The sequence below is a fragment of the Corythoichthys intestinalis genome, chromosome 7 (assembly GCF_030265065.1).
Source record: "Corythoichthys intestinalis isolate RoL2023-P3 chromosome 7, ASM3026506v1, whole genome shotgun sequence".
Taxonomy (NCBI): Eukaryota; Metazoa; Chordata; class Actinopteri; order Syngnathiformes; family Syngnathidae; genus Corythoichthys; species Corythoichthys intestinalis.
The window spans coordinates 15,573,309-15,589,130 of record NC_080401.1 but is presented as its reverse complement, the minus strand read 5'-3'; the positions used below and the strand labels follow the sequence as shown (position 1 = coordinate 15,589,130).

The window sequence follows — 15,822 nt, the reverse complement described above, 5'->3', positions numbered from 1 at the left end:
GGCTGATTGCCACTTATTTTTAGGTGTACAGTACATTTCCATACAATGGGCGGTAACTATTTAACTCGTATTTGTACAATCTCAGTCAACCCACACCCTGCTGACTCTTTCCCCCGTGTAACAAGAGCTTAAAGCTGCAAAAGGGTGACGAGATAATTGGCGTGCTGCTGTTTCTTGATAACCAGCTGAGAGGGTTTGTTGACTGAATTTTGAGCGTAATCAGAGCGTATGCTTGTCGCCCGTGACTTGCGCTATTTAGATGACAAGCACAATTACAAATATGGGGGAGACGCACTCAATGGGAGAAGTTGCCTGAAGAGACGTTTGCATAAAAAAGAAACAAAGAGGTTCATTTCAAAGCAGGAGTTTCATCATGTTTTGACACCCTTGAGCTTAATGAGACTGCTAAAAAGACAATTGCTCAGACTGTGAGGTATAATTTATAAATCACCATTTTTGTCATGGTTGTTGGGTGGAGAAGTGAGTGGATTGCCCCATTTGAGATCACGTACTTTTAGTTTAAATGTCAGTTATTTAATCAGTTCTTATAGTACTATGGCATCGGCATGGCCGTTGAACCAGCATTTTGAAGATGACTTCTTGACATCTGAGTTGACAAACGGAGTGATGAAGACCTCTTGAAAATATGAGGTTTAGCCTGCGCAGTGGTGACGACGGTCTGGAGGAGAATGCATGACATCGCCTCTCAAGAAATGATTACAGTTGTGCAACTTCACAGCTCTTGATTGTCCATTCAATCAACCAATCACTCATTCATTCATAGTGTTCATAGTTACAACGAAGCTCGATTACTAACATGTATTCTGATATCTAACATGGAGCGACGAACAAAAGCAATTACAGCACTACATTAGGATTTGTCTTGGTGCCTTTTGAACAGTGCTATGCTATTTCATTCAGACACATTTTTGACCTCACATACCCATGAAACTTAACTTGAAATATCTAAAGCAACAAATAAAAGAAAAAAAAAAGAGCACAGAGATCCGCTTGTGGATTTGCATATATTTGAGCTTGTAATTAAAATTCCGCATTGATTTTCTTCGCTTGCTTACTCCTGCTCAGCATTATTCACTGCTTCTTCAGTCCATCACATTGTGTGACAGGCTGACAAAGGATCACACCGAAATCCACTTCACCGGCGTGCATTTAAACTGTGGAAGGAAACCAGTTTTGCATAATAGGATGAATCCAAGGAGGGATCAAACCTTCACAGTTCTTTTTGCGTAGATGAAAAAAAGACTTGAATAGATTCTAATGTACATTTTGCGAGCACTATTGATATTGGGGTTAAAGCATTGACAACAGGAACTATGTTAGGTGTTTGAGAGACATGAGATAAGTGTTTCCCAAAGCATGTTCAATGCACTCGGGGGGCTACTTTACAGATGAAACATCGGGTTGGTGAACCACATCCCAGTGTCAATCCTGCATAACAATGTAGTACGTGCAATGTGGAATTGAATAATGTTAGCAAGCACTTTCATCCGAAAACCTTTTAAAAATGTAATAAAAAGGAATCTTGTCTGTTGTACCTGCAGTGTTAGAGGTCACTGGTCGGGAAAGCCCATCACACTTGGTCTCGCAAAGGAAATCGTCAATGGATGGACTCAGAAGTGGGCGACTCTCTTGTTGCTCACCCACCAGCTGAAAGGACAAAAACACAAAATGAGTTTCAAATTAAAAAAACAGAATATTTTATCAATGACTAGTGTTGAAAAGTATTATGTATAAAGTATATAGTGGTCATTTGAAAAAAAAAAAAAAAGTCATCTTTCTGTCGTCAAGTGAATTCTTCATATCTTCAAAATCATAACCTATTTTCAAAACTTAGACTGGTCAGTAAACTCTAAAAACTAAAGACGCACATAGGGACTGACCAATAGGATTTTTCAAAAACATTATTAAACTAATCAAATTCGGACATTTGCGATTTATACCAGATATCAGTGATAAATGGCAATTTATTGGAAATACAGTAACTGGTAAGGCTAATCTCTTTGGGCCGTAATTGTCCCTGGAAAAAAAACAACAACACAAATTTGTTAAAGGGAACCTCAGACTTAAATACTTACAGACTCTAATAAACCACAATTGTTCTCTTTTACTAAAATATGTTATTAGAAACACATAAAATATTGCCATCGATTTAAAAATCTAAAATCTATAAGATTTAGTACGTTTATGTTTTGACCTTTGGAGGGTGCCATGTTTCATGTGCACAATGTACACTCGGGTTGATGACGCTTGTCCCTGTCACTAGATGAACACTACCGGGGTTACTGCAGTTCCTTCTATGCGGAGAGACGTCCAACACATGCGCACATTGGTTAAAAGTGGTGAGTAATTACTATTTGTATTTTTATTGAATCTTTTATTACATTTTCATTGCCTCAAAATACTTTTTGGATGTGTTTCCCTCTCATACTTTTAAGCACAGTGTTTTCTTCCAGCAGCTTTAAAGCAGATTGTTGATCTGTTGACCACATTAGTCACGTCGCATATTTAAACCACCTTTATTTGATATTAGTATGTTCAAGTATTTTCATAAGGCATCCTTAGCATGATCTGTTTGTATGCATCTAAACAAAACAAGCGGAAAGCGCACAGTAGTACTTTGGGTGTCCTCTTGTAGGACGTTTCAGCGGTGTAGCAAATTTTGGCAGAACACCGTTTTTTTCCCCCTACTCTCATCACATCCCGTCTTTCCTGTTCATTTTTCTTTTGCTGTTCGTTTTGTGAAATACCGACAGTGCTGTCATGCTCATTAATGTTCCTTTAGGGCAGTGCTTCTCAATTATTTTCTGCTACGCCCCCCCAAGCAAGACATAATTGTTTTGCGCCCCCCCAAACTCTCTGCCGCCACTGTAAATAGTATTATTTGTCTATAAAATTACTATTATAAATACGCATCTGCCTAATATTGTGTCCTTTTTTTCTAATAAAGAAAAAAAGTAACATAGATCAACTTATAATAAAGTATAACTTTATTAACATTGTTTTGTTTGTAACAGAGAAGACTTGACATGCATCAATTTGCCTGAATTAAAAAAAAAAAAGTCACATTCAAACTGTAAAAATACACTCAAGGTACATTTTTGACCATTTGATACAGAAAAATAAAATGTAATAAAATCAGTAAATAACAACATATTCAAATTGATTAGAAACATTCACTCATGAAGACAATATGCCAAAAAATTTGACCGAAAAAACAAAAATGAATAAAGGAAAAAAAGAGTGTCCTCGGACAGAAGGACAGTTTTTATTTTTGCTGCTCACACTCAGTATTACCTCCTTTGCAATGGTGTGGAGTCATTTTGCAATGAGCATGCTAACAATGCTCACTGGTTTACTGATATAACACTGACAAAGCAGGACGATTGTTGGCAATATTCGGCACGTTTTCGCTGAAAAACAATCAAGCGGCTTATCAATGAGATTGGGGTCGAATGTCTTTAAGTGGCGTCTTAATTGATTTGGCTTCTGGCGGTCCGCTATAATTATTTTTAGACACAGTAAACAGTCTTTCCTCATCACCCACAGTATTAAAAGTCAAAGCTAAAAGGCAAACGGCACGAACAAAGCGCATTCTCGGCGGCCGAGGTAGAACCGTAGGTGAGGGCGGTCGTCGTGACGATCCCAAGCCGAAAATGGCACTTATCGGGCGGCGGCGTGAGAACCGGACAAGACAGTGGGTCGCTGCGTGAGTGAGTCCGGTCGGAAAACGGCTTTCGAAAACGGCGGTGGCGCACTGCTCTTCATATTTGTTTTCTGTGTGATGAGTGCTCTTCCTTAGTTCAAAAATACTGCACGCACTCTGAAAATGAGAGCGCCACTGCCACCCACTGAGTGGATGCGCAAGTACACTTTATTCCAGTACGGCAGAAAAAAAAAAAAAAAAAAAAAAAGCATGTTCCCCGAGGTCACACGCGCCCCCCCTGGCATCGCTCTGCGCCCCCCCAGGGGGGCGCGCCCCACTATTTGAGAAGTACTGCTCTAGGGGTTGAACAGATGACATGTTTTGGTGGCTAAAGTCATACGCTGGAAGCCCTGCAGCGTAACCATATGATGTCACCGTCAGTGTTGTTTTCGTAAACGATGACGACAAAGAAATTAGAACAAAGAATATTTTGTCAACGAAATTTTTTTTCATGACGATGACGCGCTGAAAACGTGTCTTGGGAGACTAAAACATACCGAGATGGATGCCGGTTATCGCCTGACTACACGAGAACGAGATGAAAATTTGCGATAGTTTTCGTCATAAATTCACAATGTGTGACATTTTCTTATTGTATATGTAGTTACAACGGATTTAGTAGTGTTTGGCCGTGTCACTCATGTGACATGCTGCGCATCCCCCTGACCCTCCTCCGTCCCACACACAGGCTTAAGCGTGTGCCCATTCTAGGCTCCTTTTGTGAAACACATGTCTCAGGTGCTACTTGGTAAGTTTTAATTTCTTATCTTGGCTATGCCATGTTGCTTTAGCCTTCAAAGGTCTGTTCTAAGTGATAATCACACACTTGTACTTGTAGTGTTACCATAGCGTTCGCGTTAGCATAGCATTCACGTTAGAACTTAGCGCAGTGATTCAGAGTCTTATTAAACTCTTGGAAAACAATTTATATCTAGTACGTGGCATCTACTGTAGGTGAGTTTAATTAATTGCAAATAATGTGCTGTTTTTCTGCTGAGTGTGTATTATCATCATGAAAATGGTGGTATCCTTGTAGATTCTACAGTAATTTGCTCGTCTGTCATGTTCATTCGAAGTTGTTGGAAACCTTTTATTTATTTATTCATTTATGTACTTATTTATGTATTTATTTATTTAGTTATTTGTTCATGGACTAAAACGTCTGAAGTTTATAGACGAAAACATTTTGAGAATTGTTGACAAACACTAGAAGAAGACGAACACATTTTTAAATGACTAAAATATAACTAAGGTTAATAAGTATTTTCATCCAAAAGACAAAGACTAAGACGAAAAGGAAAATGGCTGCCAAAAACAACTCTGGTCACTGCCCTACGACGTCAACAACAATGGCGACCTACTAGTTATAGAGTATAGCGTATGTAGTATAAAAACCAAAACATCAAGAGGGGTTTCAATATCAAATTATTTTAACTCATAATAACGGGTTTATATTTTAAGAACTAAAAGTCTTTCTATCCGTGGATCCCTTTAATGGCTATTGCTGGAGTGACATCTGTCGCATTGACAGAGTTACTAAAATTTACTAATTGACTGTACAGTGTTTCTGTTGTCTCTTGTAAATTCTGATACATTCAATTCCAAACAGAAAGTATCCATAAGAAATAGTAGTCAGTACAAGAAGAAAAAAAATAGAAAAACAAAAATTAAAAGCAACATTTATGGGAGACTAACATAACAGCAATAATAACATAAATCTTCTTTTCCTTTCGGCTTTTCCCTTCAGGGGTCGCCACAGCGAATATTCACTCTTAAATGATGTAGTGATGAAAATAATGAATTATCCAATACCTTCAAGCTTGGTTAAAATTCACAATGGATGGTTCCCCCACCCCCACCCCACCCACTTTAAAACAAATCTTTTTGTAATTAGCGAACAACAAAAAATACATCACGAATTAACTAGTCACCAGTATAAGCCAAATGAGCTTGGCTGTGTCAGATCTAATGGAAGAGTCCCAAACAATCGCACAACATTGCTTATCTCTCGTCCCATACCATCAAAATGCTAATAATTTTTCCTTTCAATACAGAAATCTTCTCATGCAGCTGCAGAATGTTTCCCATTCAATGCTGCCTTCTTGAAGCATGAACCTCCAAGGCGGAATCAGTGATTCATAATTTTGGAGCCAAGAGCCAATTGTGTCCTAGAGGAAAGGTACGCGCCGGTGTCAGCTTGTGTGTTTGGCAGCAAGAAAACTTGACATTTGCTGTTGTTGCCCTCAGGGCTGTATTTGGACTTGGAATTTTAATATGTATTAAAAATCCAAGGCATTTTAAATGATGCATCATAGAGGGAATCTTGACGATTGCTTGGGTTTATGCAGATATGTAGCGAGAGCCTATGTTACTTGGCAAAAAAAGTGAAAATGTAAATAACTTGAGAAAATGGATCATTATTGTGTTCGATATATAGTGTATCACAAAAGTGAGTGCACCCCTTGCATTTCTGCAGATATTTAAGTACTGTATATCTTTTCATGGGACAACACGGACAAAATGACACTTTGACACAATGAAAAGCAGTCAGTGTGCAGCTTATATGATAGAGTTAATTTATTTTCCCCTCAAAATAACTCAAAATATAGCCATTGATATCTAAACACCTGGCAACAAAAGTGAGTACACCCCTATGAAAAAATGTACATCACTAAATGTCCAAATTGAGTACTGCTTGTAATTTTCCCTCCAAAATGTCACGTGACTCGTTACAGGAGTGCTGTCAGCATTGCTGCAGAGATTGAAGAGGTGGGGGGTCAGCCTGTTAGTGTTCAGACCATACGCCGCACTCTACATCAGATTGGTGAAAGCACGTAAACAGTTTGCTGATGACATGTCAACAAAGCACATGGATTACTGGAACCATGTCCTATGTTCTGATGAAACGGGCGGGCTTTCTTGTATACCGTCTTCAGAAGAGGCTTCCTCCTGGGTGACAGCCACGCACACCAATTTGATGTAGAGTGCGACGTATGGTCCGAGCACTAACAGGCTGAGCCCCCACCTCTTCAATCTCTACAGCAATGCTGACAGCACTCCTGTAACGAGTCACGTGACATTTTGGAAGGAAAATGTCAAGCAGTACTCAATTTGGACATTTAGTGATGTACTTTTTTTTCATAGGGGTGTACTCACCTTTGTTGCCAGGGGTTTAGACATGAATGGCTATATTTTGAGTTATTTTAAGGGGAAAATAAATGAACTCTATTATATAAGCTACACACAGACTACTTTTCATTGTGTCAAAGTGTCATTTTGTCAGTGTTGTCCCATGAAAAGATATACTTAAATATCTGCAGAAATGCGAGGGGTGTACTCACTTTTGTGATACACTGTACATATTTTTAGTGCTGCAAAAGGCTGAGACTGCGCATGTAATTTGACTGTAGTGTTTTAAAACATAATTTCACTCTGTGGCAGCTGTTGTCCACTTTTGCCCATACAATGATTGTAATCGTGAACAAGTGACTAAGGGCTGTTGTTCTCTATGCTTATTGACGGTTTTTTCGAGTTTGTTTCGATATGTTTAATTGATTACGACTGCAGGGAAATAACTGACCTTTTACAGAGGCAGTAAGTCATTTCAAAAAGTATCTGGTTTAATTAAATGTTATCTCTAATAAAACAGTATGCACATAACAATGAGTGGATTAAAAAAAATGTGAAAAGCAAAGTCTCTCTAGCGTCACATTTTAGTTTAAGTAAATGAATGTTGGTAACAAAAAGCATCAGTCAAACTCTAATTGTCTTTCTGCGTGTTAGTAATAGTTCAGCAGTTTGCCTCACCCGCCCCAAGTTGCAGCAAATTTATTCAGGTAATTTACACTTATTGTGAATCTGAGTTTGTGGATGACTTCTTGAAAGGAGGAGCTGTAAGCAACGAAAGAATCTCCATCTTTTGGTGAGGAAATTTGATGGATTCCTACATACGCGCGCACACACACCAAGTTGCACATACCAGACACATCCCTCAACTGATTGCCTTCTGTCACCTAGATTGCTGCCTGTGTTCCCCCCCATATCTGTCTGCCCCCCGTCACGATAACCTCCTTGTGTAAATCTTTGAATTTTAAGACTGCCCGGATGGAGGACTCCAAGCCTCACACGCATTGTTCTTCTTGTTTTCTTCTTGGTGAGGACACTGACTGGAATTGCTAGTCCTTCGGTATTCGTGGACGGATTGAAATGACATTTGGTATGTATACTCTTCGTGTTTACGACCATTTTTAAAAACGTTTATTTAGTTTTTGTAAAAATACTCCAAATTGATGGACAACCTAGAACACGAGGACATTCGGAGTCCATTAGCAATGTTCGGGGGACAACAATTCGGCCTCTATCTACAGTATGTCTTGTAAATGGCTGGCAACCAATTAAAGGTGCTCCATCTCTCGCTCAAAGTCAACTTGGAATAGGATCCAGCAACCTGAGTAAGAATGGATGATTTCACATTCTGGTTACGTTGAGCTACACTAGGCTTGTCATTGCTAGCAATCAGCAACTGGAGGCAAAAATTTATCTCCATCTACAGTATATGTAAGCCTGTCACGGTATGCAATAAGTCAATTCATCGCACAGTAAATAAAAATGAAGGCGGCAATTTTCATGGCTGCAATTTAACGCCGAGTGTGTGCGTGCATACATTTGTGCGTGCGTGCATACATTTGTGCGTGTGTGTGTTTCCGTGTGCTGAATGCACATGGCACACGTGCGTGTTGATGGCATATGATAGTGACCAAACGTCCTCTTTTGCCCGGACATGTCCACTTTTCACGTCGTGTCCTTGTCGTCCGGCTGGGTTTTATACGTTCACGAAAACGTCCGTTTTTTAATGATTTTTCACGGGACCAATTTGAAGAGAATCCCTCCGGCCGCTGGGGGCCAGCGCCTGCCTGCGTTGACGTGGGTCCTACAAGTAGGGGAGTAGAAGGAGTAGTTCTAAGAGACATTTATGCTATTGGCATCCCCAAGGGGCCGCTATCCTTTTTCAATATGAGTTGCATTACAAATACAGTGCAGAAGAAGAAGAAGAAATTGGGCCGTGCAAAAAAGAGAGAGAGAAACAGGTGTTAAAGTTGCGTGGGAGCGTCGTGTTGAGTGGCAGTGTCCCACGTTGGTTCTGTTTGGTTATTAAAAAATCTCCACTAAAAAGTCATCCGACACGTCCATGTGTTTTATACACTTCGTCATCCACTCGAAGGAAGAACCGAATCTGTAAGTTTATCTTCTATTAACTCATTTGCTCCCAAAAACGTGTAAATACGTTCTATTTTTAAATGCTTCGGTTGTCCCAAAAACTTATTTATACGTCTTTTGCATTTTTTTCTTTTTTTTTAATTTTTTTTTTTTACAAGAAGTATCTATAGCTTGCGATCTATCTGAGAAACAAAAAACAAGGCTCCAAACCCATTTTAAAGCAATAAAACTGGCCACTGGAGGGCAGTAGCACATTTTATAAGACCCGCAACCCGATTCAACAGCAATGAACGGCCGGGCAGCACGGTCAGAGCGCTGGCGGCATGATGCCAGGTGGCGCTCCGACCGAACAAAACAACCGAGAGGACGCCTGGGAAGCCAGGCGCTGGACGACCAAGCAAAACGAGTAGGACCCCAAGTGCAGCGGCTCGCCGAGCAGACGCCGCAGAGACGCAAAAATAATCCATCTTTGTGAGACAGACAACGATGAGGAAAAAGTTTACACGGCTGACGTGGCGACAACGGCAATATTTTTTTTTTTTTCTATTTTTTTATAAAATTGTATTTTTCTATCCAGACAGAGGAGGTCCACTTTAAATATATTAAAGTGATATAGGCACCTTTGAGTGAACTTCGAGTAAAAGTCAAGTATGTCGAGGCCGGGCCGAGTGTCCTTCTTTTTTGGAAATCAAAATATGGTCACCCTAGCATATGAGACTCAAGTCCCTTTCACAGATGTTTGTTGGTCATCAACACGCCGTAGAATTAAAGTTCAGACATACAAAATAAACAAACACATCTATATTAAACATTGTAAAATGTTAGCATTGCTACATTGAAGCTAATGGAAAAAAGACAATGTACTAACCAATTTAGCCTGTTATAAAACATTAGCAGTCCTCTCCAAAATGCAAAAGATGACACTTAAAACGCAAAATTGCGGTTAAAAGGTGACACTTCCAACATGAAAAATGGCTGTGTAACAGTATTTGCAAACGAAAAAAAGACAAAAAATCTATCACTGACACCACATTTTTTTTTAAAGAATGTAAACTTATGGTTAGAGGTTTAGCAGACATACTTCCGTTAAGCATTTCAAAATAAAAGCACGTCATATTCAACATATAAATAACAATTTCTGGAGTTAATCTCTCATACTTCATATTCAACACTAAGAATAACTTTGTCACTACATTAGTGGTTGAATTGGCAATATTATCTTATATCAGCAATAATTTATGAGACAATAAATTGCCTACTAAAATTTGTTATCGCGACAGGCCACTCATATGCTGTATGTGCGACTCCACAAGTCATAAGTTGAGGAGCTACTGTGCCATTAGGGATCCCTTGTACTGCTCTCGGCGACACTTCAGGACCTGTTTTTCACATAGCCGAATATAAATACAATTTATATTGTTCAGAGAAATAATAACCAAAGAAATAAGTTCAATAGTGTCATTTTTCAAATTGGGTTCTTGTGATTAAAAAACAAACCTCTAGCGAGTGTTAAGGGTGCAGGGCAAGATTTGTCGAAAATTTTGTTATTCAAAAATGCACACATTCACATTGGAAGTGTAAATGATAAACAAAGACACATCTGTTACTGAATACCAATGTTTGTGGTGGTTGCAAAAGTGTCTTCTTGGGGAAATGTAAGAGTTACTGTCAACCATTAAACCCGGACCCATTTTTTATGTTACCATTTTGTTTGGGCGAAAATAGGCCGGATTGATGGAAGACCCAGGACAATTTACCCCTTCTTTTGGTCTCGAGGAATGTAAATATGCCTGCGTATGCCTGTCTGTCTACTGTCATTCCCTGCAGAGTGATGTTTACAGTGTTGTGACTGAGTGAAGGTCAGCACTGTCAAAAGAGCCACATGCAGACATTTCCATCTTATCAACTTATTTTAGACAATATGAAGATGTTGACACTTGACAGATGCTATGTGTTACAGCGTAACTCAGTTGATTATACCTTGATGCTAGATGAAGTACCGCTTGTGGCAACCTGACAAAGAGTTAATTTTAGTGTGCGTTGCTCTCACTTACCAACATTAGCAAGCTAGTAGAGGAACCATTAGCTCAATGAAACATAATACATCAGTATTGTATGGTTGCGCGCTCTGGTGTCACCAACATGTACAAAAGTGTTGTTCCCAATTTTAAATATTGACGTTTAATGTCCACGTTGTAGATTTTGTTGCTGTTTATAACGAGCACTTTGTCATTGCGTCATGTCTTTCCCACAGCATTCGGTGTCTTCCTTCCATTGTCAAATTTAAAGTCTTATATTAGGTAAGAGACACTGATAAAATAACTAATATCGACTGATTAGGGTTAAGGTACAGTACAAACAAAACTAACAAATTGGCCCCAAAGTCTGCGAATTTCATGCCTTGTTCATCCTGCAGATCTCACCCTCAAATGTCAGACAAGCAATTTCAGATTACATGATCTAAAACTATCCATACTTATTCCCAATGTGATTAAGAATAGCAGCTCAATGCAGATAATGAAAACACACCTTCCCTCTGCCTAAACATCTGGAGAATACGGGCAATTGTTTGTCCATATTAATCTGGGAAATTGGTTTGTGCGCTAGATGCTGTCAGGTAGCAGACAAACACCAATTAAAAGCCCCCTGCTATCTCTATAGGGAGGTGAACATGCACTATTAATGCATTTTCATGGAGCATCCCTTCGTGTCTCGGTGCAAAGCACCTCAACAATTTGTGCTTCAAGGGAAAAAAATCTTTCCAGGAGTCATTTAGTAACTTATGTAATGGAAAACTTCTACTAATTGTGTCACTTGGGCTTTACTCAAGAGATCCTTCAAATGTTGCTATCAAGGGAATGTTACAAACTTGTCAGAGCCTTCAAGGTGAGATTGGAACAGGTTATATAAAGGAAAATTGTTATTAATTGTTAAAAAGTTATTGGTTAAAACCTGGAGGCTTTAACATACAGTTTCATTCAGTGATTTTAGCATCAGATTATATTAAATAATTCAAACACACACACACACATATACAGTATACGTATATTCAGTACATCAGTGTTTTTCAACCGGTGTGCCACGGCACAGTAGTGTGCCATGAGAGATCGTCAGGTGTGCCGTGAGAAATTATCCAACATCTGCTGTCTGTGATAATGTGGACACCAGCAGGTCTACTGTACATCATTTGATTAGACCCATCACGTGTCGATATACACGCAAGTGTCCTTTCTATTTTATCCATATATGACGACCGTCAATCCTCCCCGTGTTTTTTTCCTACACAAGGACAGCAAGGTGGGTGATGGCTAGAAATCCGAGCAGTTCTTGGACACGACACGAGCAGCTCTCCAACAGCGCCATGGTATTTTGTTCGCCTTTGTGAAAACACAGAGAAACAGACAACTTTTTTTGTGGAAAAACTACAAAGGTAAATGAGAAAGCCCTCAAACCCAGTTACCTTGTTGCTGAACTTGCTGCTAAATCCAAAAAGTCCCACACAGTGGCAGAGAAATGAATACTTCCTGCCTGCAAAGGCATTGTCAGCGAGACGCTCGGCCCTGATGCGGTTATAGACATTGCTCAAGTCCCCCTGTCTGATAATTCTGAGCTTTTCAAGCCTAACTGCTATAAAAAATAAAAACAGAGAGAGACTAAGAGCTGTTGAAGAAGATTCCAGCCAGGATATTGGCTTTGTGTTCATCTAAACAGGCTAAAATTTCCCACTGTGTAAGTAGAAATACTGAGAAAATATTTTTTCATTAAATATACTGTACAGAAAGTAATTTTAGAACATCTTTGATTTGTGGTGTGCCGCGAGATTTTTTCCAATGTAAAAACGTGCCGTGACTTTTCAGTTTTTGCAACCAGCATTAGAATCAATTGTTCAGACTGAAACGGTAGCAACACAGCTCAAGCCACCCGCTGCTGTGACCTTTTTAGATGTCTGTTGGTCTAGTTCATATATTATTGATATACAGTATACAGTACACAGACCAAGCAACTCTCCAATGCTTTCAATCTTATAAAAATTTTGTAAAAATCTAAAAATTCTTAGACAAAACTAAGATATCGTACGTCCAATATTTTGGACATTGACCCATCATATTGAGTACATCAGTGGATCTCCCTTCAGCCAGTGACAGGGGCAGAGCTTGGATGGGTTCTGGTGGTGCTTCTATGGGGTACGGTTTGCCGGCGTAAAGGGGGCCAGGTTTGGCAAGGGGAGGGGGCTAAAAATAACGTATGATGATGCGCAGAGCCATAATTTTGTATTTGACTGTTAATCTCTCTCTCTCTCAGCATCCCCCAGCTCGGCTGCTCATCTTGAGGGTCTCATGGGGCCTGCAAATGACAATAAAGTACCACCCCTGGGTTTGACTCGAGAGACCCAGTGACATTTGTTCTACCACTGGCCAATGTTAAAGGAACTTAAAGTTACAGTACTGTAAACAGAAAAAGAAAAAAACATTAGTGTTGTTACTGGCTGTGGTGAGCAGTGAGGTTCATCGCTGGTGTAACACTATTTATAACAGATTTATGAATTTATGAGCCAAAGGAAGTGGCATATAAACCAACATTTTAATTTAAAAACTAAACAACATATACAGTCATGTGAAAAAAATAGGACGCCTCATTGGATATTCGGTTCTATATTAAGAAATTGTTACATATCAATGTCTGATCTTGTTTTTCATAATCTCTGGAAAAAAGGCTAAAAAAAATTCAGTGAGACGCTTTTTGTAGCCATCTACCAGTGTTTGACATCGGTCTGAGGAAAGATTGCCCCAAACCTCATCGCAGAATACTTTCAGCTCTGAGATGAGGGTTTTCTTGAATGTACATTTTTTCCTTTTCAGACAGTTCTTGGTGGATTTACTGGTATGTTTTGGGTCATTGTCATGTTGCAGGGTCCAGTTTCGCTTCAGCTTTAATTTTTTTCACAGATGATCTTACATGTTTCTCAAGCACCGTCCGATACACGATAGAATTCATGGTGGATTCTATGATAGTGAGCTGGCCAGGTCCTGCTGCAGCAGCTGATTGTAGAGGGATGCACTTTCACATCAACAGTAGCAAGAGCCTGTTGTACGTCCCGTGATGACATTTTAGGGTTTTTGGAGACATCTTTTAGGGTCTTGAAGTCTGCTCTCAGGGTGAACTTGCTTGGATCAGACCTGGGCCTTACCAGACTAATAAGCGTCAACAATTTTCTTTCTGAAGGCCTCAGACAGCTCCTTTGATCTCACCATGGCGTTTTCTCTCACTTCAACAGTCAGGGGCTCACCAAACTAAATGTGAGGTTTAAATAAGGCAAGCCTCCTTCAAAACACTAGGTAATTATGTTCTAATCATGTGTTCTCAAAATTTTACAGAAAGTTACGAAAAAAAATAAGTTTTTTTTTCAGTATTAATTGTTTACTTCTATTACTTGACTCTCTCAAGATTGTTAAAATTGATATTAAATATCCACATGACCAAATATGTTAGAAAACACACAGGCTTCCATATATGTTAGAAAACACACAGGTTTCCATAGGGTGTCCTAATGTTTTCACATGACTGTATACACGTAAATTTATATATATTCATATATATACTTCAACGAAAAAAGATAAAATATCAAAGTTCAAATTCAACTTTGAATTAGATTTTTGCATTATTGTATTATCATCTCAACTCATTTGAGGTTGAGTTTAAAACATTTTTGTCCTACCTTTGAGATATACCTGCGAGATTTTTGAGATAAAGTTTGTTACTTTCCTACAAAAATCCTCATTTATTTGTTTGTATTTTTATTCATTGCATGTGGGTGAAGCTTTTCCTCCCTTATCCCCCTGACCTCACATCCTTGGTTACTGGTTATATTTTGGAAGTTTTTTTTTTTTTTTAATCCTTTTTTTATTTATGTTCAATTCCCATAGGCTTGATAGCCATCAGTATGCGCTATTTAACAAGGAGTGGATGCGGTTGGCTGGCTAGCTACTATATCATGTTACTTGGGTATGGGTGTTGTGTGCATGTCATGCTTTAGATTAGCGGCTGAATTTAATTTGCACGCCACATTTTTCCAGGCAAACTGACGGTTTTTGGGAGGTATAAAGACATTCGAAGGTTGTAATGCAGTATTTTTACTGATGGGAGTGAGAGCGTTTATATAACCCCATTGCGAAGTATGTAAGTAAAGGCTTTCTGGGAGGTTATGTCCAGGACGCTCACCCCTGACTCAGTAAAATCCAGTGAGATCCACGCAGTAATGCGCTCTACAAATAAACTTGACTTGACCTGACGTGTGGCGTGAGGAGCCGCAGCCTGTCACTTAGCCTCTGTCACTTGCTAAGTGACATCAAAGTAAGATATGACACCACTTAAAAATGAACCCTAAACAGCTGGAGCACTATTTGGGATGTTAAAAAAAAAAAAAAAAAAAAAAAAAAAAGGATATTGCATACGTTCCTCTTGTGGGGACTGTAAAAGTTTAAGGAAAGTGTAAAAAGCTTTACACACCACAGTGTTATTCTGAAGTTAGCCAAATTTGAATGAATTAAAAAAAAATAGTAAGTAAAAAATATTTTACATAATATTTTAGCTGTGAGAACAAGTTAGTGCTGAATTAATTTATTTATTAAACTATATTCTTCAAAGAATGTTAAAAAAAAGTCAAGTTATGCTAAGATGAAATACAAACAACCAAATTTTTTATCTTGCTGCCCTTGGTTCAAGCATGCATTATTAACCAACTGCTCTCTGAAACAAAATACTGTCTTGAAACAGCTGCTTCCATCAGAGTGAACAACAAAATTTCCAGGCACTTTTAAGCCTGTTCTGTATATGAAAATAGACTTCAATATTTTGACTCTTAGAAAACCTTTTTGGTAACA

At 38.9% G+C, this 15,822-nt stretch overlaps 1 protein-coding gene across 3 annotated transcripts in view; it reads right to left on the bottom strand.

Annotated features, from left to right (window-relative positions):
* The window catches only part of pex5la (peroxisomal biogenesis factor 5-like a), a 187,272-nt gene that overhangs the window by 77,239 nt on the left and 94,211 nt on the right, over nucleotides 1–15,822 (bottom strand). For all 3 annotated transcript variants that reach the window (XM_057840380.1, XM_057840381.1, XM_057840383.1), the window contains one exon: nucleotides 1,557–1,668. In XM_057840380.1, the coding sequence (XP_057696363.1) occupies nucleotides 1,557–1,668 (112 nt within the window). The remainder of the gene's footprint in view (nucleotides 1–1,556; nucleotides 1,669–15,822) is intronic.